This window comes from Aptenodytes patagonicus, chromosome Z (assembly GCF_965638725.1).
Source record: "Aptenodytes patagonicus chromosome Z, bAptPat1.pri.cur, whole genome shotgun sequence".
Classification (NCBI taxonomy): Eukaryota; Metazoa; Chordata; class Aves; order Sphenisciformes; family Spheniscidae; genus Aptenodytes; species Aptenodytes patagonicus.
The window spans coordinates 53,364,451-53,388,158 of NC_134982.1; the positions used below are offsets into that span (position 1 = coordinate 53,364,451).

Below are 23,708 nucleotides of genomic sequence, written 5' to 3' on the forward strand. Positions count from 1 at the left end.
GAACAGTTAGCTTATTCCCTGGTTCTTCCCATCAGCAATGTTTCCTACTTTATGACTTGGGAGGAAATCTGGATGGAGTCTTCCCTGTCTGCAATACCTCAGTTCAAATCCCATTGAAATTACTAAGATACCCAATGAAATCTTTCAGTTCTGGATCAAAACCTGAAGGCCAGAATGTCTAATGTGTTTTATTGGGACACAAATAACACAAACAGGTACATATTGGAACCTCAAAATAATGGCAGCATTACACTTTATTTTAATAAGCTCCTACAAACTATGGAAACAACGTGGTAGCTGAACACCTGCTTTTCCAGATGCCTGAACAATATTTTAAAATCCAGCTTCAAGAGGTCAGCTAAACTAAGGTTTTATCAAGAGCTTTGTGAACCTGAACGGGCAAATCTTTCTGAAAAAATAGTTCAAATATTCTCATTTGGATTAATTGCAAATGTCTGCTTCCCTGTGGCAGCACAGCGAGAGGCTGTGGATTTTGGCTCAATCTAAAAATCCAGCCCTCTTGCTTTGGGGCGAGATGAGCGGCACCAACTTAGTTCTAACTTGCTTAATTACGGGTATACAAAGATCTTCTAGCTGTAAAAATCCATGTCCTAGACAGGTAAAATCATTCCAATTATGATGAGCTATCTTTGTTTTCAGAAAGCTTTTAGTTTGTCCAAGTCTCCGTTGTACATATTCCTGCTCTTGAAACCACAGTGCAGGTAACAGTTCATACCTGCCTCGGGGATGTCAGTGCCGAGTATGTGGTTATCTTCAGTCTTTGCTCCAACACCTTCCCCTTCTTTTTTATTTTGATAGCAGAATATTTACCCTTCCAGTTAGCAATTTTTGCAATACTCAGTGTCCTGGTTTCGGCAGGGATAGAGTTAATTTCCTTCGTAGTAGCTGGTACAGTGCTGTGTTCTGGATTTAGGAGAACAATGTTGGTAACACACCGATGTTCTAGTTGTTGCTAGGTAGTGCTTACACTAGTCAAGGGCTTTTCAGCTTCCCATGCCCTGCCAGCGAGAAGCTGGGAGGGGGCACAGCCAGGACAGCTGACCCAAACTGGCCAAAGGGACATTCCATACCATGTGACGTCATGCTCAGTACATAAACTGGGGGAAAGCTGGCCGGGGGGGCCGCTGCTCGGGGACTGGCTGGGCATCGGTCGGTGGGTGGTGAGCAACTGCATTGTGCATCACTTGCTTTGTGTATTATTATTATTACTTTACTATCATTATTATTATTAGGATTTTATTTTATTTCAATTATTAAACTGTCTTTATCTCAACCCACGAGTTTTCTCACTTCTACTCTTCTGATTCTCTCCCCCATCCCACCGGGGGAGGGAGGGGGAAGTGAGAGAGCGGCTGTGTAGCGCTCAGTTGCCGACTGAGGTTAAACCACGACACAGAGCCAAAAAGCTGCTTTTTGGACAGCTGTAAAGTAATGAAAACAAGGTAAAAACAGTCCAGGAAGGGAATAAAGTGCACAGCAAGACAGAGGCAAGGACTGCTGTGACCTACTCAGTTTTTGCAAACTTAAGGTATGAATTCTATGTTCATAAGTGTTCCAGCTTCTTAACATCCCCATGGAAAAAGAAAAACAGTAATAATTAGAAAACAAATTTTCTTTCCCATTTTGCCTTTGTACTTCACCATCTATTCTCTATTAACTGCTCTCTTCATTTGTTTGCTCAATCTTCTCTCTTGAGCAGATAAAAGGGTTTCATTAAAGCAAAGCCTAATGCTGTCAGTAGCAGGAAAGCTGCCAACCCTGGCGGTTTTAGTAAGTCTATTGAGCTGACCTAAGCATGCTAATACTTAATAAATTCCTTCTATTCACAGCAGTACTTTGCAAATATTCCTTTATCTCATATGAAAAACTAAGTTATGCAATTCAAATGAGTAATGAAAGACCAGACCCCACTCTCTACCTTATCTTTATCTCTCTCTCTCTCTCTAGCTCTGTCCCAAGAGAAGCAGCAGCATACTATCAATCATAACCTCTGCTGTACCAGAAGCACTTCTTGAGATTACAGAAAGGTCTAACAGCTTCATGAAAGTATTCCATTCAGAGACTAAGAAGAAACCAGCACTGAATAATCAAACCAGAACTTTTTTTTCAAGGATTTCCTGCCATAGCCCATATGCAGAGCAGATGTTCTAAACCTATCTGAAGGACATCTGTTACACCCATCTAGTATAGTTTATCTCTAATTTATTCCCAGAAGGGAAAAAAAAAACCAGATTCTAGAAATCACTGACATCTTCTGTCTCTGCCATAGCACTTAATATGGTAGAAAATACTCTGAAGTAAACTACATAACACTACTAGTTGGCATCACCGCTTATCAAAGTAAAAGTCTTTATCCTCCTTAATATCATTTGCCTTTCTTCAGGGCTCCACAGCTCCAGCTATTACTTCATGTTTAATTGAAACAAAGTTTTTAAAGCAACAAAGCATTGAAAGTTCATCTCTTACATAGCAGAACATATCTGTACCAGTAGAAGAGTTTCAGTTCAACAAAAATCTTGACCAAAAAAATCTATGAGGCTTCTAAAAGAAAAAACAAGAGTGCTCACATCAAAAAGAGAAGATTGATCTAAATTCTTCTCTCCTGAAAAATTAATGTCATTGTTCAGGTAATGTAATAAATATGGGGGGGCATGAGGGAGAGGGCACTATCCTGATGTCTAATAGGAAACTTAAATAAATCATGCTGCTTATTGAGTAAATGCACATTTGCCTGAGAACTACTGTCAGGCAAGTGCAGGAATGATGGTGAAGCAGTCCCATGGCATCATTTCTCCAGCCATTTGTGATGACCGTAACAGAAAACATTGGCTAGCAACAGCTGATTTTTGCATTCATTCCCCGTTTTCAGGTTTTGCAAAGGGTACTGGAGACGTTACTTGGTTTAGTTCATACAAAATTATCATATAGGTGGAAAAATAATAACAGGACCATGGTTCTGTGAATAGACAGGATCATATTTTAAACTCAAAACCCAAACTGTCCCAGTAAGAAAAAAAGCACTCATCTTTGTAAGGGTTTAGTAGATAGAAACTAATCACGCACATGCCTGTTATTATATTTAGTGTAGAATTTATACACCAGCTACTCTAGTGAGGCTAACAACACATCAGCAACTTTGCACCTACCAAGGAAAATAAACCAGCCTTCTCCATCAAGAACTGTCTTTCTGCTTCCCCAAGGAAAGAGAAATTATGCCGAAGCCACCTACAGCAGGTGGCAATTGTGTTGCTTACCCATAGCTGTGGTGAAGCCTTCAAATAAAGGACAGCTTGACACTTAGACAGTGATGAATTAGGCTTCCTCACAATCACCTGAGTATACTCCTAAGCAATTCTCCTCCGTGTTACTTCATTAATTTATTTCATATCCTTGCAGGGCAAAACAGTACTTACACTAGATAATGCAACAGCCTGCAGACCTCTTCTCACACAGCTCAGTTCTGCTGTTCTACTGCATGGGAACACCACTTGTCAGAGAACAGGAAATACAGATGAGTGAGAGCACGAAGAAGCAAAGGAAATTCTCTCCTGTGAATAAACTTACTTTATGTAAGAGAAATATGGCAACACTTTTTCTATTCTTTTTAAATAAACACACTTATCTCATCTGAATGATCCATGTGATGCTGATTAACACACCCATCTAATGAAGGAGAAAGACTTCAATCATGCTGCCCCTAAATTCACATCTAAGAGCTCAGTTTTATAGCATAACACTGGGTATTTCTGCAGTCTTATTTTTTAAGCTTATGGAAAAAAAACACAAATTAAGGACCTTGACAAAAATCTAGTTTGCCACAGAAGGCTATGCAAATACAAAAAAAAAAAAAAAATCATCACAGAGAGTATCAATGTATTTTAGAGATTTTTCCCTAGTGCCATCTTGCTACCAAATGATTCCTTGTGGTAAAAACCTTAACTAGGAAAGGACTGTGTGCAAAGTAACTTGTGACATCTGTCCTCCAATTTATGTTTGTATAAAAATCATAAATTTTTAGTTTATTTAATTTACAATTATCTCTTAAAAACCCATGTATTTGTTATTGAGGAAATTGATATTGTTCCAAAAATAAACACGTGTAAAAAAAACTGTTATCATTTTTCCTTCAATTACTAACTCTAGGTACCATCAACACATAAAGAAAACAAACTATTATTTCATAAGAAATTTATAGTATTTTTGTGCACAGCTGTTGATTTATGTAAGTGGTCTTTGTACTGCTAGGCAATGTGATTAATATACCAGAAAAGAAGGTAAAAAGTAGGTCAGTGATATAGGACAATGGTTCTTCCACTCAACTTGCCTCCCTGCCTCCAACTTGAAGTATAACATTCATTCCTCATTTTTTGGAGCACTAAATAACACTGTAACTGGATGCAGAAGACAGAATTATTAGACATTATCCACCCTTGATCTTTATACAAAATTCCCATGACATCTATAGAAATTCCACAGCTGCACAAAACAGAATAAGGTCCATGGCAAACACAGCTTTCAGGATTTGCTCTTCAGTAAATATCACAAGCGTAAGAGAGACAGCAAATGTTAACATTTATTTGTTTTGAACATATAAAGGTTATAACTTTCTGAAACAATTCTTCTAGAGCCATCTTGTGGGGAAAATAAGCAATTTAAAACAATACATGTACTATAATTGGTTTTCTACCAAAAAGATCAGTGTTCAGTATGACGTCTTCTAGTACTCTTTTAAAAAAAATAAATGTCTCAGTCACACTGTAAACTTTATACAACATTGTTTAAACCACTGGAATATGAAGGAAGAGTGCCTTTATGACAATCATGTGTTAAAAGATTGGTTCTAGATAGAAAATATATATAACATTAAGTTAAAGATGCTATTTTTCTGAAGAATGCTTTTAGGCCAGATTCCATTCAACCTCCATCCAACTGCAGCCCACAAAAAAAGCACAAAAACCTAGAGAAGTTGAGGTTTCTTTCAAAGCTCGCTTGGCCAAATGAGTAAATCAGATGGAATTATTCAGTCTAACTAAAATGGGGTAAAGAACCCCAAAATAAATCTAAATACAGCAGTAGATTCAGCACTCGAAGCTGAAAAGCTTTTGTTCTTTAACATCCTTAGCATTGACAATTTATTTAAAGTTTTGGTAATCGTCTGCTAGTTCTGAAGGACTTTACACCAGTTGTTTATAAAGAACTCACTACATGACAGTTTTCTGTTTGTCTACACTTAAGTGAAGTACAGGGTTGGGCAATTTCAGAATAATCGAAAGTCATGATGCAGGCTTCAGCTACCTAGAGCAATCAAACATCAGCTGCTGCTTGATCTTTGTGTCTTGTCTACGAAGCAAAGCACTTAAATTTTATCCTAGAGAAGAAAAGTGCACATGTAGTCCATATATCTTACTCAGTTTTAACTTATGCCCTATTAAAATACTTCATTTACGTAGAACATTAAAGCGTATCACATCACATTTATCCAATACGTAATTATCTTCTATTAATACAAAAGTAAAACAGAACATCACAGAACGCTTTTACAAAGTGCACAATCAAGAAGCGTCACAGAAATATGCACTTTTTGGAGCTGTTACAATCAGTGTATAGTACAGACTAGCAGGCACCTCTGTTAATTTTTTTTTTAAATAAATAAGGAAATTTGACAACAAAAGGGTTCTATGGTACCCAAAGCCTCTGACAGCTGTAACTAAACAGAACATACTGGCACCCAGATGTATAACCAGACAATTTTGCTAAGGCAAGCACGAGTATGTCAATTTTTAATTTTACACTTCTACAAAACTTTGACTGAAAGAAGGTGTACATGTGTGCTTACAGCTTTCCTTCCTCCTTAAAGATGACAATAAGATCTGCTTCCTCCACATCCTCTTTAAACTTTGGAAAGGAGCCCTGACTCAGGGGCACTCGCCTTAATGAGATTTTGGATTTCTTTGAATTTTGGATGTTCTTTATCAGCTACCAGCTGCAGCAATATAGCTTCGCTAGTAGTAACTATAATTCCAGTACGAGCAAGACGCTGAAAGAGAAAAGAGCAGAGAGAGAACAACGTGAGATACTTGCAAATGTGAACGAGTATACATTTTGTAAAAAAGATGGATGGCATTTTTAAAAATGTCTCCCATTAACAAAAGTATTGCCAATTCCATTCCAGCATTTCTTAGCAGTGCCATTTATAAAGCTAGGATTAAATTTGAGTGGTTTTAGACTTTACTGAGGAAAAAGGCTGCCCTGGATGACAAATAAGGCTTCCTACTTGGACTGGATTCTTTCCCCATGTCAGATTTAATATGTAGAAGACCCACCCCCTCTTATATTAACAACTCTTTCCCCTTGCATGGTCCCAAGCATAGCTTTCTTCACTCTCATGCAGATTTGAAAGGCCTGGGGAAAAAGAAAATAGCAAGGTCCAAGCTAAAGGTGTTAAGCAAGAAACTTAATTGTAACAATTTCTCTTTCAGGGCTTGTTATGTACTAGTACTTTGGTCTTTGGACTACATAGCGCGCTAGTACTAACAATCTCAGGAGACAGAACGAAAAGCTCCGCTACAGACCTTAGAAATCATACTGGCACAACAGCAGCTCCTTTTAAGCAACATCTCATTACAGCCTCAGTAACTCCCAAGTTAGTTCTCACAGGCTACAGAATAAAAAGCATCGCTGCACAGAAAGCAAACCTAAAAGAGGTCTGCTATATCTTTTAAGTGTACAACTAAACAGAGCAATGCCTCATGTAGCCCAAGCCACAGGACTTACTGCAAAGTTTCTGGACTTTCAAGACTGTGGTTGTTGCCTACGTAGCAAAGTTATCTTTTGTATAAATAAATAAATAAATAAATAAATAAAGGCTGACCACCCCCTGCCCCCCATCAGCTTTCCAGCAATCGTACAGATGCTTTGGCAGTAAAACTCTTCATGGATCCAGCTTTCCCTCCACCATCTGCTACTCAGCTGCATGCTCCACCAAATCTAATGGGGTCCTGAATGAGCTAAGGGAGGGCAAGAGGCAGAAAATAGAGATACATATGGCTTCAGACAGGTTTCAATTGTAGTTACTAAAGGAAAGAGAAGCTCCAAACTTTCTAGGGCAGACACAGATGCCTGCTGTTTAGTTGTTCAATTACAAAGCAATTGATCAGGGAAAGTTACTAATTTTAGGGACCAGTAAAGTATATGTAATTACAGTCTGTAGAATGATAAACTAACTAGGATAGATTTACTCAGGTCAATGCTTCCTGCTTGCAATAATGGCAGCAAGCCTTGCGATATTTTTAAGTTGAAACAAAGCTTCCCCAGCTCTCCTACTCTGTACAACAACACATTCGTTTAAACCACATACACATAAAAGAGAGAAAAATAGGAAAATCAAAATGAAATATTATGGCAATGTTTTCAAGATGTACTTCTCCAAGAATACTAAGTTTTTGCTTTTAACTAGTATGGATGACAGAAAAAACAGACTGTTAAAGAACCTTGCCTTCTGAGAAATGTTGATTGAAAAAAGAGAATGTCTTCTCTTCAGAAGCAAAACATACCATAACATGTCGAAGAGGCTGGCATTGGCTTATACTCTACTTCTAGGAATAAGTATAATTTATATAGTTTTGAGATTGGTAGGAATTAAGAGATGCATGTGCTAAGCATACTGGATGATTTTCAAGGAAAGGGAAAGGAAACGTTTTCTTAGAACATAGTCTTCCAGATGAAGGAAAGCAGCAAAAGCGTGCTGCATCCACACTGCAGGAACAAGTAGAACAGATGTAGAACAGAAAAGAAATTCAGCAGGAACAGACTAAGATGGCTCAATCCAAGACCAAGCAGTGACACAAGGCATCTTCAGCCGATAGGGCAAAGATTAAGAACAGCCACAACCTTGGCCATTTGGGTTGAATTATTTCATCAATGGAAATTTTGGGGTTTTTTTGGTTTCTGGGGGTTTTTTTGATTGCAAGTTTTTGCCTGCTGTCACTCTTAAGCGCACAACAGAAGTGGAGACAGTGACTCTTTAGGGTCATTCAGGAAGACATGAATGCTTTGGCTATGAATTAATTCAAACTGTACTTCCTAGTACACCTGTTCAGATATTTGCATGTTTGTCACCAGCACCATCAAAACACATGCTATGTGGAGAACTGAAGGGGCAGGTGGGACGAGATGGGATTTATTTGAGGTTGCTGAGGAAGCTAGTTGTTATCACTGCAAGGTCACTCTTTATCATCCTTGAAAGGTCACTGTGAACAGAGGAGGGCTGTGTTACTGCGAAAAGGTAAATGTTACACCCAGCTTCCCAGAAAGGTAAGGAGAATGATCCAGGGAACCCAGATGAATGAACCTCACCTCAGCTCAAGAGGTATGGAGCAAGTTTGCACAAGAGACAATGTCATACTAATTAAAACCATGACTAGGAACTGTCAGCTGTATGGTGAGACTAAAGCAGGATTACCTAATGCTTTGGTATTTTACCAGCTTCCCCAAGAAACGTATCGCCATGGTCAATCAGGATTACTGACATACCCAGTCAGTACATATGTCCCTTTCTACCGGTCTCCTGCTCACAAGCATGCCCACCTCGTGCCTGCTCTAGCCCACTGCCCTCAGTAGCATTTTTAAGAGAGGCTCTACAGCACAAAAAGGAGACAATGCTGGCATGCACAGCCACAGAGGAGGAGGAGGAGGAGTTACTGCTATATAACTGGCTGGCTCATCACTGCCAGCCAGCAAACATTCCCTGAATCATATTTTAATGATGACTACTCAAGGGACCACAGCAAAACATTTTCTTTGTGCTTGGTGAGAAAACATTGCAAAGACATACTAAAAAGTTACCTAAAACTGACAAATTTGCCTGGATTACAGCTTTTGCAACCAACTTTTGGTCATCTTTTAAGATGACCAATACCTTTTTGATTAGAAAGAAAATCAAAGCTAGCTAGTCACTGCTTTAACCTCTATTAGGCTAAACCAACTTCTACACCTGCAGACACAGTGTAGGTGATAATAAAATGTACAAAGACGCACAGAATAAGGCAAACAGATTTCAGTTTTTCTGTATTTATTCTGTCTGCTACTGCTGCTGCACCACATTGACTTGGGAAGTCCATGACTTCAGTCATTCCTGCACCCTGTGTGCGTCACTATGCTTTACATGACAGATGATATTAAACTTCCACTTAATCAAGTCATGGGTTTCATCAAACGCTATGTACTGGTGATTTCCCTTTAGCCTTTAATTCTCTTATTAATGAGAAACAGAAGAAATTAAAAGTCTTCTCCAAATCTATGAAAAAAGTATAAAATGCTGTAGTTATTACTAGTTTCAACTTCCAAATAATTGTTAGGGCCTGAGGCAAAAATTGCAATACTTAATGTATATATCAGGTTTTTATTTCCAACAGTGATGCCTGTAGGCAAGTTAGAGTACACTATCAAAAAATCGTTTGCATGAATTTGCTACCACATAGTTGTATGTGCTTTTAAATCTTCTTGTTACATTTATCTTCACTTTCTTAACATTTAGTTAGACTAAGCTCCTAGAAGGGCGGGGGGTGGGGGGAAGTCTTTATTATAATCACAGAGTCTTGAGATTAAGCTTTAATTTGCACTGATGAGGAAGAGCAGAGGGAGGGACAGACATACAAGGAGGAGCTTTGAACAGGATCACTTACTATATTCCATTGCATTTCAAGGAATTTCAACATCAGAACAAATACTCTTTGGAACAACAAAACCAAAAGCTCTGTAGCACTTTTACTCTGCTGTAGAGATAACACTCCATAAGAAAATATCCTAAAATGCTAATGGTTATATAAAGTAATGTAGATTGCACGAAACAATCATTTTTAAAAATCCAAGTGTCCCAAACTGGGTTCCACATATTAAATCATAATTTAGGGAGGAATAATAAGGCAGTAATCCTTCTCCATCCTGGAAGCTATTCTGAGAATCAGAGCATTCACCTCTTCTCAAGTCTGCATTTGTCCACTGCTTACTGTCCTTAGAAATTCCTTGTTAGCTTACAATAAGCAGGGAAATTAACATACAGACCCAAGGTGGAGAAAGCCTTGACTAAGAAACTTACCTCAAGAGCAAACATTCTGTCCATCATACTTCTCGATGAGGTGGCATCAGCTACGATATGAACTTCCAGACCTCTGCCGATTAATTCCAATGCTGTTTGCTGGATGCAGACATGAGTCTACAGGGGAGAAATCAAAGGCAAAAAACCCGTGAACCCATTATTATAAAGCATGAGTAGCACAATGCCAAATTAGAGTACATAATTAATTAGGGTTCAAACATGTATTTTTCTACCCCTGACATTACTAGGGAACTCAACGTGGGTTTTAAATGCCAACCAAACTTGATATAAGAGCCTGTAGTTTACAAATATCTCATTTCAAATTTTATTATGAGATAATATCAAGGACAAATAACACAAGAATAATTTAATCTGTAGAGGATATCTGAGCTCTAAGCAATATAAACTGATTTTTTTTTTTTTAATTACAGAAAGCAATGCTTAATACTATTGTGGCCCAACAGACATTACCATAAAACAGTACAAAAATGGCAAGGCACATACTTCTACTCCGAACAGGACAACGCTGCGGACTCCAGGGATCTCTGCTAATGCTGCTTCGACTTCTGGCAAGACCATTGAAAATTTTGTTTTGGGAAGCACAAGTTTAGCTCCTGTTAAATCAATTTCTTGCACAGTGCTGCCAAGACCTTTGGGATACTGTTCAGTTACAATAACTGGAATTCCTAAGAGCCGTGCACCTTGGAGCTGCAAGGGGGCAGGGAGGAAAGCATACAAGAAAAGAAATTATTAAAGAACGGTAACAGCAAAGACATTGTTACTACCAGAAACTGAATAACCAGTAAACTGGCTGTGCATACAGTAATAAATTACATGTGTGATCAAAACTCACTACAAGAAAAAAAGCAAAAACCATACCAGTCGTTGGCCCACGCTGATGATATCACCGAAGTACTTGATGGCAGGCCGGAATCGCTCTTGCATATCACAACAGAAAAACACAGTGCTTGAGGGTGTCAGGTTGCCCAAAGTAGTCATCTGAAAAACAAAGTAATGTTTTCAGTGGCAGTGAAGACCCTTTCAGAAAAGCAGCAGAATGAGAAAAAGTCTGCAGCGCCTCTGCCAGGTAACAGCTTTATGTTACTTTAAGTCAAAACGGGAGAAAGGTTTTTCAAGCCTGATTTTGGTTTGTTTCTAAATTCAAATGAATGGCTGATACTGAGCAGTATAGTACAGTCATCAATAGGTGATAAAGATTTTATTAGGTGGGAGGCACAAGTTAGTGTAAATGTACACGGAAACTTCTGAACTCTGAAGGAGGGTGGAGGAGCATACTGCCTGAAGTACTGTAAAAAAAAATAAAAAGTACCAATAGCAAAATTACATTTCTCAAATTCATTTTTAAATCCACAACTCTTGGAACTGACATAAAATCAGGATAAATTAAAGTTAAAAAAAGGTCAGACTTCCACTTGCTTTCAATACTGTATGTACACATATTTTCAATAGTTTCATTGTGTAGTTTGTCTATGACATCTTTTAGCACAAGTCTGGTGAAAGTCCAAAGGCTAGAACGAAAGCAGAGAAGCTTGTCAGTATTATGACCAGAAACCGAACTGAATACATTTTAATGATAAAAATAATCTCCCAGAGTTTCCCTCATACAGGCTACCAAGTGGGGTAGAAGGGGGTGGGGGGGTGGGGGGGGGTGGTGGTGGTGTAAGAAAAAAATAAATCAAAGACTGTATTTTCTTACACTTTGAAAGAGTGCTTTGTATTTGTATGAAATTACTTGCACTACGTGCAGAAGCAAAGGATAAGGCTTCAGCTGGAGGCTACAGGGAAAGAAAGCAGCTACATACTATCATTTACTTGTAAGGCAACTCAAGAGAAATTACATCCATTCAGGAGCTTTTCAGCAGACTGACAAATCAAATCGAATAAACTGCTCTGGGAGGTAGCCATTAATTGTAAACACTTCATTTTCTGCAAACTGAGGTTGTGATGTTTTAAACTAAAACAAAATTACAAAATCTGTAAAATAGTATATTTTGGAAGAGCAGGGATGTACTGGGTTTATGTGGCAAGGTTTTGGTAGAGGGGGGAGGCTGCAGGGGTGGCTTTTGCGAGAAGATGCCAGAAGCTGCCCCATGTCAGACAGGGCCAGTGCCAGCTGGCTCCAAGATGGATGCGCTGCTGACCAAAGCTGAGCCCATCAGTGATGCTGGTGGTGCCTCTGGGATAACATATTTAAGAAAGGGTAAAAACCCCACTGTGCAACAGCAGCTGGAAGAGAGGAGTGAGAACGTGCGAGAGAACCAACGATGCAGACAACAAGGTCAGTAAGAAGGAGAGGGAGGAGGTGTTCCAGGCGCCAGAGCAGAGATTCCCCTGCAGCCCGTGGTGAAGACCATGGTGAGGCAGGCTGTCCCCCTGCAGCCCACGGAGGTCCATGGTGGAGCAGTTATCCACCTACAGCTCACAGAAGAGGACCCCATGCCGGAGGCAGGTGGATGCACCCGAAGGAGGCTGTGACCCTGTGGAGAGCCTGCACTGGAGCAAGCTCCCAGCAGGACCTGTGACCCCATGAAGAGGAGCCCACACTGGAGCAGGTCTTCTGGTAGGACTTGTGACCACGCAGAGGACCCTCGCTACAGCAGTCCATTCCTGAAGGACTGCACCCTGTGGAAAGGACCCATGCTGGAGCAGTTTGTGAAGGACTGCAGCCCGTGGGAAGGACCCACACTAGAGAAGTTTGGGAAGGACTATCTTCCGTGGGAGGGACCCCATGCTGGAGCAGGGGAAGAGTGTGAGGCGGAAGGAATGGCAGAGACCAAGTGTTATGAACTGACCGCAAACCCCATTCCCCGTCGCCCCGTGCCACTGGAGGGGAGGAGGTAGATAAGTCAGAAATGAAGCTGAGCCTGGGAAGAAGTGAGGGGTGGGGGCAAGGTGTTTTTAACACTTGTTCTTATTTCTCATTATTCTACTCTGTTATTGATTGGCAATAAATTAAATTAATTTCCCCAAGTCGAGTCTGTTTTGCCTGTGACAATAATTGGTAAGTGATCTCCCTGTCCTTACCTTGACCCACAAGCTTTCTGTCATATTTTCTCCCCCTGCCCTGTTGAGGAGGGGGAGTGATGGAGCAGCTTGGTGGGCACCTGGCAGCCAGTCAAGGTCAACTCGCCTCAAGGGAATCAGGAATCCTTAAATATTAGTTCCAAATCTTTCATTGATTCACCACATATGTCCTGAGTAAACCACTTTTGATCTCAATTTCCAAGGCTAAAAAACTTCAGTAAAGGCCACACGCAATCGTACGGAATGGCCTGTTCAAACTGTTGTGAAAATTACTTGTATGCTACAATTGTAAACACCAAATTCCCACACCTCTCAGATTCAGTACACCACTATTGCCAAAACAGCAAATGTTCAAAACAGCAAACGTTCATACCAACAGTTCCTCCAGTCCTCGTGGGCAAAATGGCAATACCATTAATACAAGCAGTTACGAAGGCAAATGCAGTAATAACCGTAAAGCAGATGCTCTAACACTGGACCCACTGATGCCACAGGAAGACAGAAGAGCATCACAACAGGCATCAGGGAAATCTTTTTCACTAGGAAGGTACACTTGCACTGAAACTGGTTACCATGGATGGTGGGATCTCCATTCTTGAGGTTTTCAGCATTCAGCAAAGCGACAGCTGATTTGATCAAGAATTGGCTTTGCGTGGGAGTTAGGGAAGGCAGCCTTTAGATATCTCTTGCAAATCCCAGACACTTCTGTGATTCTACACCATGTAATAAATGAGGCCTGGGACCAAGAATGCTTGAAAATAAAATTAAATATTGAATAACTGCCTTGTTCTTGAACACCATCCATGTATGTGCTAGAACAATTCAGAAGCCAGTTGGTAGGAAGTACTAACGTACAATTCAACACCACAGTGAGCACCTACTGTGACCCGTTCTAACTCTGGCACTTACTACCATCAGAGCAGAGCTGCAAGCATCTGAGAGAGCAGAATTCAGGCTTTTCATGACAGGTTGAAGAAACAAGGTGAAATAAGATGCAGTTCAAAATGGAAGCAACAAAGGTAGAAATAATTCCTACGCTAAGGTAGAAATAATGAACTATGCAAATAAAAGATGAGGGAGAGTTCAAGGGATGATTTTGAGGTTAAAATGCACCTCAGGAGTCTAAGTATCATCAATTATGAAAAGAGCAAATAGCACACTGGATACAAATAGTGTACAAATTGAACAGGGCCTGCAAGGGCAGTGAATTGACTGATCTTCTTTGAGGCTCTACTAGTGCTGAGAAGTATTATGGGCAGAGAAATACTACTGTTATAGTAGTATTGGGTGCCTCACTGTAGACTGCAATTTGAAAAGCACCACACAGAGAGCAATAAAAATGATTTGAATTGCAGGAGGAAAGATTGAAAGTATTTAGAATACGGGAGGGGAGAGGAAGGACTAAAGGGAGACCAGGTCTGAGTCTTGAGGTGTGGTAATAGGTGTTTGTGCATGGTTATTCATGTGAAGAAGGATGGTAATGCTCTGGCGTTTCAAATCCACCATGGACAGAACTGGAAATAACACTCTTAAATGGCAACAAAGGAGCTGTGGGTGAGAAAACACTGCAAGGTAAAGATAACAGAGCTGTGGGATGGATTGTATAGGAGCTCAGTAAATTTGTATCCAGTATGCTATTTGCTCTTTTCATAATTGATGATACTTAGACTCCTGAGGTGCATTTTAACCTCAAAATCATCCCTTGAACTCTCCCTCATCTTTTATTTGCATAGTTCATTATTTCTACCTTAGCATAGGAATTATTTCTACCTTTGTTGCTTCCATTTTGAACTGCATCTTATTTCACCTTGTTTCTTCAACCTGTCATGAAAAGCCTGAATTCTGCTCTCTCAGATGCTTGCAGGTCCTCCCAGCTTGACACCTTCTGCAAAAACAGTATTCACCCTAAGTTTTGGCAATGACATGGATGACGGAATATTTACAAACAGTGGATTCGCAACAGATCTTATAGAGCCCCATTCAGTATTATTCTGATTCGATAGTGAAGCACGGAAGAAAACCAAATGCCTTTCCAGCCAGGGAGCATCCTCATTACAAACTTCCACTGAATCCGTAATCCCATGTGTTTATGACAAACATCACAGGGAGCCGGAGCAAAAGCCTTATATCTGCTTTCCTCTATTATCAAGTTGGTTTAATATGATTTAATTTAGGCTTTCAGTTTAATACGAGTGGCACTCTAAAATAAAGTTGGGTCAACTATATATTTCCTAAATAAAAGCTTTGACAAAATCTAACACAAATAATTCCTATATTGATTTTCATATTTCTTTCTGATTAACTTGCAGTCTGAATCGAACCATGCAACACGTGGCAGAACAAGAAGAAACCAGAAGAAATAGATGGCAAGATCAAAAAAATCAACACTTGCTGGTGTTACTTGGAATAGCAGATGTGGGAAGGACAGAGTGCAGCAGAAAGCAGTTTGAAATTAAGTTTCATAAATAGTAGCTAATGCAGTCCATAAATAAATTCACAGAAGTATCTGCTATGTATAAAGGAAAGTTTCCCTTTACTGGTTCTTCAGTGTGCCATGTAAGTCCTTACCACTCACTTGCTCTCAAAGCCGTCCTCCCCTTCCACAGCCACACCTCATCTGGGACATGGGACACCTCCACCTCACACATCCCCTGACAGTGAAAACCACGACTGCCCACACCGCTCCAGCACCGCACCCTACCAGTGAGCTGGGGTGGGGGCAAACCTGCACCCAAACATCAAACCCTGGGCTGGCACGCCAGCACCTGTTTGCTTTCACTCCAAGGAGAGGCAGGCTGGGCAAGGATGGTGAGCCACTGCAGCCACACAGTACGGGTCCGAATCCACCCTGAATATAACATCTACTCAGCCATGATATCATTAAACAACCTAAATTTAAAAGCAAAAAAACCCCAACCCCAAATCACCTGAAGTTCTCACACACAGTACACAAGCTTTTCCATTTGTTTTGCTTCACCCCTCTCAGTTAGTCACCAGGACTTTTTTCCCTCCAGCTGAAAGTTATCCACAGCACAACCAGAATAGGTATGTCAGATGGACACGTAACCTGATGCAGCTCTTTCACCCAGCTAGAGAAGTCATCTCTAGGACCTTGTCCAGACCAGGATTTAAAGGTATGCTGTCACGAGTTACATACAGCTTTAAATCCTACTCTAGAAAAGGCCTAGGTGGAAAAGGACAGGTGTTTTTTCACATCTGTTTAATCTCTGCTGATTGTTATTAATCATACAAAATGTGACTGTGATGAAGTACTGTTAATTACAGAATCAGCTTTACAAAAATATTCACATATACTGGCTCTTTATCTGTACTTTCCCTGTTGAAACTTCAGGGAACCATTACACATACAAAATGCTATTTCCCTCCAGTATTTGTAATGAACAAGAAAATGGAAGCAGAGAAATAACCCTATGCGACATAACTAGTCACCTCATAAATCTCTTGCCAAGGTTACCCACTAAAAAGGCAGAGCGGAGGACCTTGCAGTCTTGGTATTTCAAGGATGGCATAAAAAGACAACAACGAAAAGAAGCTGACTATCATATTTTCTTCTCCTTTATTTCTAAAAGGCAATCTGTAAGATTCAGTTTTACTTTGCTGCTTATCTTTCAAAGGAAAAAAAAATTAAGAAATCCAGTTTAATGTATTTCAAGGTAAAAATAGGTTATAAGTGTTTCAACTTAGGAATGTAAATATTTATTTTATGCTAAGCCAAAGTGCAGCCTTTTATATGCAATTCAGCATTTAAAGAGGACAGATTTAAATAAGCACATGATGTACATATAATTAAGACAGTAAAAAATTCTTCATCAAAATCCAAAATGATCAAAATGCTTGCTGCAGAGTAATGATACACAAACAAGGAGTCTGGATTTGAAGAAACCTCTCAATATTTTCAGTCCTTTTTTTTCCTTCTTTAAGGTTCCAAGTGCTGCCTTTTTTAAAAAATTTAGTTAGAAACATTGTATCTAATTGTAGCACTAATGTATCAGAATTTATAATTGCACCTTTTAAAAAAGCCCAACAAACAACTCCCCTCACCTGACTGATATCCTACAATTTATGCTTTGGCTTTTCCTGGTCTTCAGAAAATGCACTTAGGCCCCTGAGTTAATGTTACTTCTATTTCCAAAGCATCTGAATGTAGCAATACTATATACATGTGAAATGAGTGAAAATCTTGTATAAATAGTTCTATTTTATTTACGTTATCTTTCAGCAACAATTAAGTATTATTCTGCAAGCAGCTTTCTGCAAGAAAGACACACCTGAGACGTCAACATGTCTTTTAAAAAACCACCCTGAAGTAGAGCTGCTTTATGCAATGATTTCAACAATAATTTTACCCTTTTAGTTCTAGCATCTTCAGGTTACAAGTTTGTAAACACAGAGCACAAGTACTGCTGAAGAGAAGTCACCTTGAAGTTATGACAGCAACAGTGAAATAGCCTCTCTCAGGCATATATTCGAATGCTGCCTGAAGTCCTCTATTACACAGCTGTAACGAGCATAGCTGTCTTGTTTTCTGGTACCTCCAAAGTGTCCTTCCTTACTGCTTCTCTCCTCCAAAGGCAGCTACAACAGTTACCGCAAAACACAATAGTTTTAGTAGCACTTTTTGACTGCATTTAGAGCTAGAAGAGGTTGAAGTGGTCCTGCATTCCCCCACCCCGACTATAAATACTATTGTTAAAACTTTTAAAACATGTAAATCCATGAAAAGCAGATGGCTCCTTTCTGCTAGTACTCAGTCCCTGAAGCTGCAAGCAAATGCCCTCCTCACCAGTTGGGAGAGGCCAAAGGAAAAGTCCCTCCTCACTGCAAGTCTGTGGTTGAGGAGTTTCAAGAGCGGCAGCCAGGCTGAACATCAGGGTTTACTGCATCCCACCAGCCTGCCTAACACTGGGTGGCCATTAAAAGTTCAAGTGGCTGTTTTGCGCCAGGACAGCTAAACTAAACAAACGTACATATGTGAGCACAGTACAAAGGCATGAATACCACTGGAGAGCAAATGTCCCTGTACAGATTGAGCCTTGAATTGAGCTGTGTGGAGTTGCTTTCCGAGGGCAGCATATGGTGATTTCTCTGCGAGATTACCGCCCCCCTCAACTGCAGGGACAGGAAACTGAAACAGCCCAAACACCATTTGATGCTGACATTTCTTGAGCTACTGCAACAAAAGGCGTCCTTCCATGACAGGAATCAAAATGGGAGGATATTGTTCCAGAGCTCATGGGCGCTACCACCCTAGGGGTTAAAATGCCATCCCTAACTAAATGCATACATATATTCTATAAAGCACGCACATAAAAATACTGAAATTACTGTGTAGGATACGGATGCTAGTATCTGTGAATCTTAATTTTAAACAAAGTATATCTTTCCAAATATGCAAGTCTAATCACATCAGTGAGCAAAGGTTGTCCCTCTTGAAAGACATGTTCAAAATGGTATTTCAACTGACTATGCCACGTGCAGAGTTGACAAACCTGTCATGTGTAACCGCAGATAAAACATCGTGGGGGGGACAGAGAAGGTCACACAATAGTGGCAGTGCATGAACCAACATAGAGAAAGAAAGTACAATCTTTCCATCAGTAAATCCTAAAGGTCTTAAAAAGCGCAGCTGTGACTGTATCAGACCAAATGTTCCCCAAACAAGTGATCTCTGAGCCGGTGGCTTAAGGCAAGCTGACTGACATCATTGTGATATCTCCAGCTCATTCTCAGCTGCTGAAGCACATCAAGGAGGCAACTAAAATAATAATCAAGTACCATCCTTTTCATATCAACAGTTGCTGTTGTCACAGAATTGCAACAGTATCGGTGAAAGCAGCTAATCAATTAGACAATTCATGCATTAAATATTGGTTCATCCTGAATACCTGCAGTCAAAGCTGCATAGTGCATCTGCACCCTGGGAATGACGAATCCTTCCATGTCTCAACAGTGACCTTTTACACCGAGATGTACGTCCTGCTACGAATGCTTGGGCTGCGTTTATGGTTTCAGTGCAGAAGCCATCTGCAAAAGAGTCTTTGCAGAGCCATGATCTGCACGCACAAGTAAGAAACAAAATTCTGACCTGCACCACTGTTACACACCCAGATTACAAAAATTCTGTTTTTAAAATCCTTGCTTGAATTAACACTCATACTAACTCTTTTTGCAAGTTGGAGAGACTACCCTTTCCAGTTTCTCCGGCTGGGCCCCCATCCATTCTGTTTCCAACACATGAAGGAGAAAGGTTTTAAACTGAATACGATGAGTGACAAATGACGAAATGAATAATAAATGACAAAATAAGTTATTAAACTAGTTTGGTCTTCTTAACCACTCTTTCCATACATAGGGATAAGGAAAGGACAAAGGACTGCAAAGGCATCCTTGATGTACAGTCTAAGCGAACAGGCCACCTTGAGAGTTTACGGGTCCAAGACACTACAATTAAGCAGCGTTTACCAACAGTGTGAATTAGGCCGTTTCTGGAAACATAAAGAGAAGACGAGCAATGTTTCAGTTTTTATGACATCACTTTTTCAACTTATTAGTAATGTTGGCTCCACAAACTAAGACTTCTTAATTATAAATTAAGCAGAATGTTCTGAATGAAAACAATAACTATGTGATTTTTTTTTTTTTTTTTTTTTTACTTCTTTGATGCTGGAGAAAGGAAAAAGCAATTTCGCTTTGAGTGTAACTATTACAGCACGACTGGCATGAATCTCCAGTGTGCATAAAGATATCTTGGTATGAAACACACGTACCATTATCTGTCTGGCAGTCTGGTTTCCTCGTTTACGACCACAAAACTAGTGAGTTATGAACCTATGAACCAGAAAGAGCTTTTTGGGGCAAGAAGGGATACCGAAATCCTAGGGACCTACAAGCCATGAGACCGAGCTTTGGCAAACCCTCTTTACCGGCACCCTTTGAGTTTCCACCTAGCAGCCTTACCTCCGGTTAAGGCTGGGTAGCACCAGACGCCTGTTTTAAAGGAGAAGTATTGATTATTTCAGCCACCAGGCTATTTTCCCATTCATGGGGCCAAGTAAGTTCTGACTCACTGAAGGCAAAGCCCGATTACCAAATGCATGTGGCGCGGAGCGCACCTGCCTCCCCGCCTTAGTAAAACAAAAGTTTCCACGGAGAAGTAAGTCAACGCGGGCTTGCGGGGTTCTGCCCACGGCTCCAGCCCGCTCCGGGTTCCCCCGGCCGCCGCCGCCCCCCCCAAGTCACTGCCGCTTCTCCCCGGAAGGGTCCGGGGGAGGCCGGGCAGCCGCAGCCGGCGGCGGGACGGGCTGCCCGCCCACACACACACACCTGTGGCGGCCGGCGCTGCCCTGCCGTCGGGTCTCACCTGTATCTGCAGCGGCACCAGGCGCACCTTGCAGCGCTCGCTGACCAGGAAGCCCTTGGGCAGGTCTATGTACTGGCTCCACTCCTCGGCAAAGAGCTGCACCACGAACTTGCGGTGCATGTCTATCTGGTCCCCGTAGAGGCTGAGGAACTTCTGGATCAGCAGCTCGTAGCCGGCGCCGTGGGGCACGCTGGAGGGCCGCGCGAAGACGGAGAAGCAGAAGAGGACCGGTACCGAGCCGCCGCCCGCCGGCGAGCAGCCCCCGCCGCCCGGAGCAGCGGCCGCCTCCACCGCCGCCATCTTCAGGGGCAGCCGCGCCGAACCCAGCTAGCTCGCTGCGGCCGGCGCCGCCGCTCCTCCTCCTGCCGCCTCCTCCCCGCGGCCGGGCGGGCGGTGTCGGCGGCCCCCAATCCCGGCTGCGACTGCTCCTGCTCCTCCCCCCCGCCATGGGGCCCGGCCCTGCCCCGCGAGCCCTCGAGGGTGGGCGCGACTCCGGGGCGCGACGCCGGGGCGCTTCCGCCGGGCGGGCCCCGGCTCTCCGGCCGGCGCGGCCGCCTCTCCTCCTTGGAGGGCGGGTGCTTCCCCCTCAGGCGGACGGCGGGAGGAGCAGCCCCTCGCCCAAACGTCTGCCCTCGTCCGGGCCGACGGGGAGAGCCCGAGTCCCCCAAAGAGGGGCAGGCGGTGGCAGGCATGGGCGCCTTCCGCTGGGGCGGCCCCGTCGTGGCCTCGGCGCGGCCGGCAGGCAGGTCGTCCCTCGCCGGCGCGGACCCCCACCGCCGCCGAGTTGGCGGCAGAGCCCGCTGCGGTGAAGGGGCGGGGGCGTGGTGCCGGGAGCCGCGGCGCCCCGTCGGGCAGGCGCGGCGGCGGGGAGCGGCGCACCGAGTGGGGAAGGCGGCCCTGGCGGCGCGGCCGGCAGGGAGGGAAGGAGGGAGGGCTGCCGGGCGGCGTGCCGGTCCGCGGCGGGGACGGGCGCGGCCGCGCCCCGCAGAAGCTGGGGAGGAACCTGTTGATAGAGCCTGAAAAATGCCCGGTTTCTTTCAAGCATGATCCAGCCCGATCTTAGGTCTAGATGGGGAACAGTTTTAGCTCTCCCGGTGCCGAAACCGGTTGTAGAGTTTAACACGAGGCTTTCTTCAGAAACGTCAGTTTCTGAACAGCGGGAGGTGCCTGAGCTGCTGCACGCCAAGGCTCTGAACCTGCAATTGCATCCACAGATGAGGAGAAGTGAGCAGGATGCAACGCAGTGCATCCCCAGCTTCGTGTTCTCTACAAAATTTCCGGATTCATTAGCCTTTTTTGGTTTTGTTTGTTTGTTTTTTTGCCAGGACTGACTGGCAGCTGGAAATGTTGCCCATATTTTTGCCATAATTACCAAATTTTCGGTTGTACTTCAGTGTGCTTGGGGGAAAGGATCTGAGTAGTGTGTTACACTCACAGAAAGAAAATACTCTCCGTTAAAACCAAGTGAATGTTTTCATGTGCTATCCAATGCAGTGACACCACCACCATCAAGGTTAACGGATGTCTGCCTGGCTAAATACCAACAAGCCAAAACTCAAAGTCATTCTTGTGCTTTACTGATGTCGGAAATCTGGAGCTGTCATGTTAAATGACAATATTATATTTTCCCTAGATTTTTTCTTTTCCAGAAAATACATTGCTGATATGAATTGATTTAAAACTTGCAAGCGTGAGGAGCCTTTCACAATTACATATTTACACACTTGTGTACTCACTAGGCACTGAAGCAGCCTGAACTGATTATTTTATACACTACCCAAGAAGCAAATGTGCAATGGCTTCTGCATATTACAGGGAAAACATACAAATTTTATTGTGTCTAGACAGAAATTACACAAAGTAAGATTTTAAAAGGACTCAACTGCAAGTCTAAAATATACGTTAATTCTGCCTTTTACTGCCAGTGAATTCAGTGGATTCATACAGAGTTTGCACCTTCTTTCCAAAGGAGGTAGCGTCAATCTGTTTGTATTCAGTCTAGCAGAACATATCTCTCTGATTAAAAAATACTTTTTAAGGAGTGAAAACGCAAGAGATCCTGTCCATCTGGGCTCTGTTTAAACATTTGATCCCATCCCATGTGTGATGATATTTAGCTAGGAAAAAAAGCAATTTTCACCTCTAGAAATACATATATGAGTGTTCAGTGAAGTACATACAACTCTATTCCACCTGCCAATTATAAAAATATCCAGCAGCCAGGGTTCAGGGCTTATTTTAATTATTTGTCCATGCTTACTGTTCTGCTGATTTAATTTATGAATATAGCCGGTCATTAATGCTGTTACAGTAGAGGCATACAGGGTGAACAATTTTATGGCCCAGTCATTAGCTGACTTGAATCGGTTCCAGTTTTCCAAAAGAAAGGGTGACAAATTGAATACTTAGTGAATTCTATTTATTTTCTGTGACTTAAATTGGTTTCCAGTTCTTAATTGGTACTTTATTTTAATTGAGTGCGGTTCTAGAATTCAATATAATTTTAAAACATAGCATGGGTAGTGGTTTTGTTGATTAATGGTGTCTGAAATGGGCTTCCTTTTTCCATTATAGCAAGATAGGGCTATCTGTATTAACAAAATACACCACAGCAAGTTCCTACCTTTCTACAATTGCTGTCTACAATGAATACATTTGAATACAAATTACTCAGTTATTATGCAGAATACATAACTGATATTTTAGTAAGTTGGCCAGATTCAAGCTTATTTAAATAACAGAAAAAAATTTGCTAACAGGGTTAGATTTATGCAATGGTAAGGAAGCAGTACTCGGAGCCATCCAAAATCTGGACGAGGAGGGGCTCCTCTAATACAGCTGACCACTGCCCCCCCTCAATCTCAGGTCAAGGAACAAACAGGGAGATGGAGCCAGACATGCAGAGCAGGGGCTGCTCCTCCCTCCCTCCCTGTCCAAGGTCTCGCAGGCAGAGGAGCACAACCGCCGGATTCCTGCGCACGTATGAAGGTAAAGGCTGGTAGCTGCTTTCTTCACCATACAACCCATCTGTCCTTACCAAGTGACACCTAACCTTGGCCTTTATCTGCATCTTAACTCCGCTCGTATCCTACTATACCACCTTGGATCTTTTTGCATTTCGAATTCTCTCTCTTCCCCCAGCAACTCCACAGTCAGTCTTTTCAC

General features: G+C 42.0%; 1 protein-coding gene across 1 annotated transcript; it reads right to left on the minus strand.

Annotated features, from left to right (window-relative positions):
- Positions 1-4,569: 4,569 nt before the first annotated feature.
- On the minus strand, positions 4,570-20,889 carry ISOC1 (isochorismatase domain containing 1). Its single transcript, XM_076361820.1, has 5 exons — positions 20,544-20,889; positions 10,997-11,116; positions 10,622-10,825; positions 10,118-10,234; positions 4,570-6,058 (listed from the first exon to the last, which is right to left on the minus strand). Exons 1-5 carry the CDS (start codon positions 20,841-20,843, stop codon positions 5,912-5,914), a joined length of 888 nt encoding a protein of 295 aa, XP_076217935.1. The 5' UTR covers positions 20,844-20,889; the 3' UTR covers positions 4,570-5,911.
- Between the last annotated feature and the right edge of the window lie 2,819 nt (positions 20,890-23,708).

Coding starts and splice junctions, on each gene's coding strand:
- ISOC1 (XM_076361820.1), bottom strand. CDS start 20,843: ATGGCGGCGGTGGAGGCGGCCGCTGCTCCGGGCGGCGGGGGCTGCTCG. Junction 10,235..10,621: donor TTGTCCTGTTCGGAGTAGAA/GTATGTGCCTTG, acceptor TCTCCCCTGTAG/ACTCATGTCTGCATCCAGCA. Junction 6,059..10,117: donor ACAGAATGTTTGCTCTTGAG/GTAAGTTTCTTA, acceptor TTTCTCTTTCAG/CGTCTTGCTCGTACTGGAAT.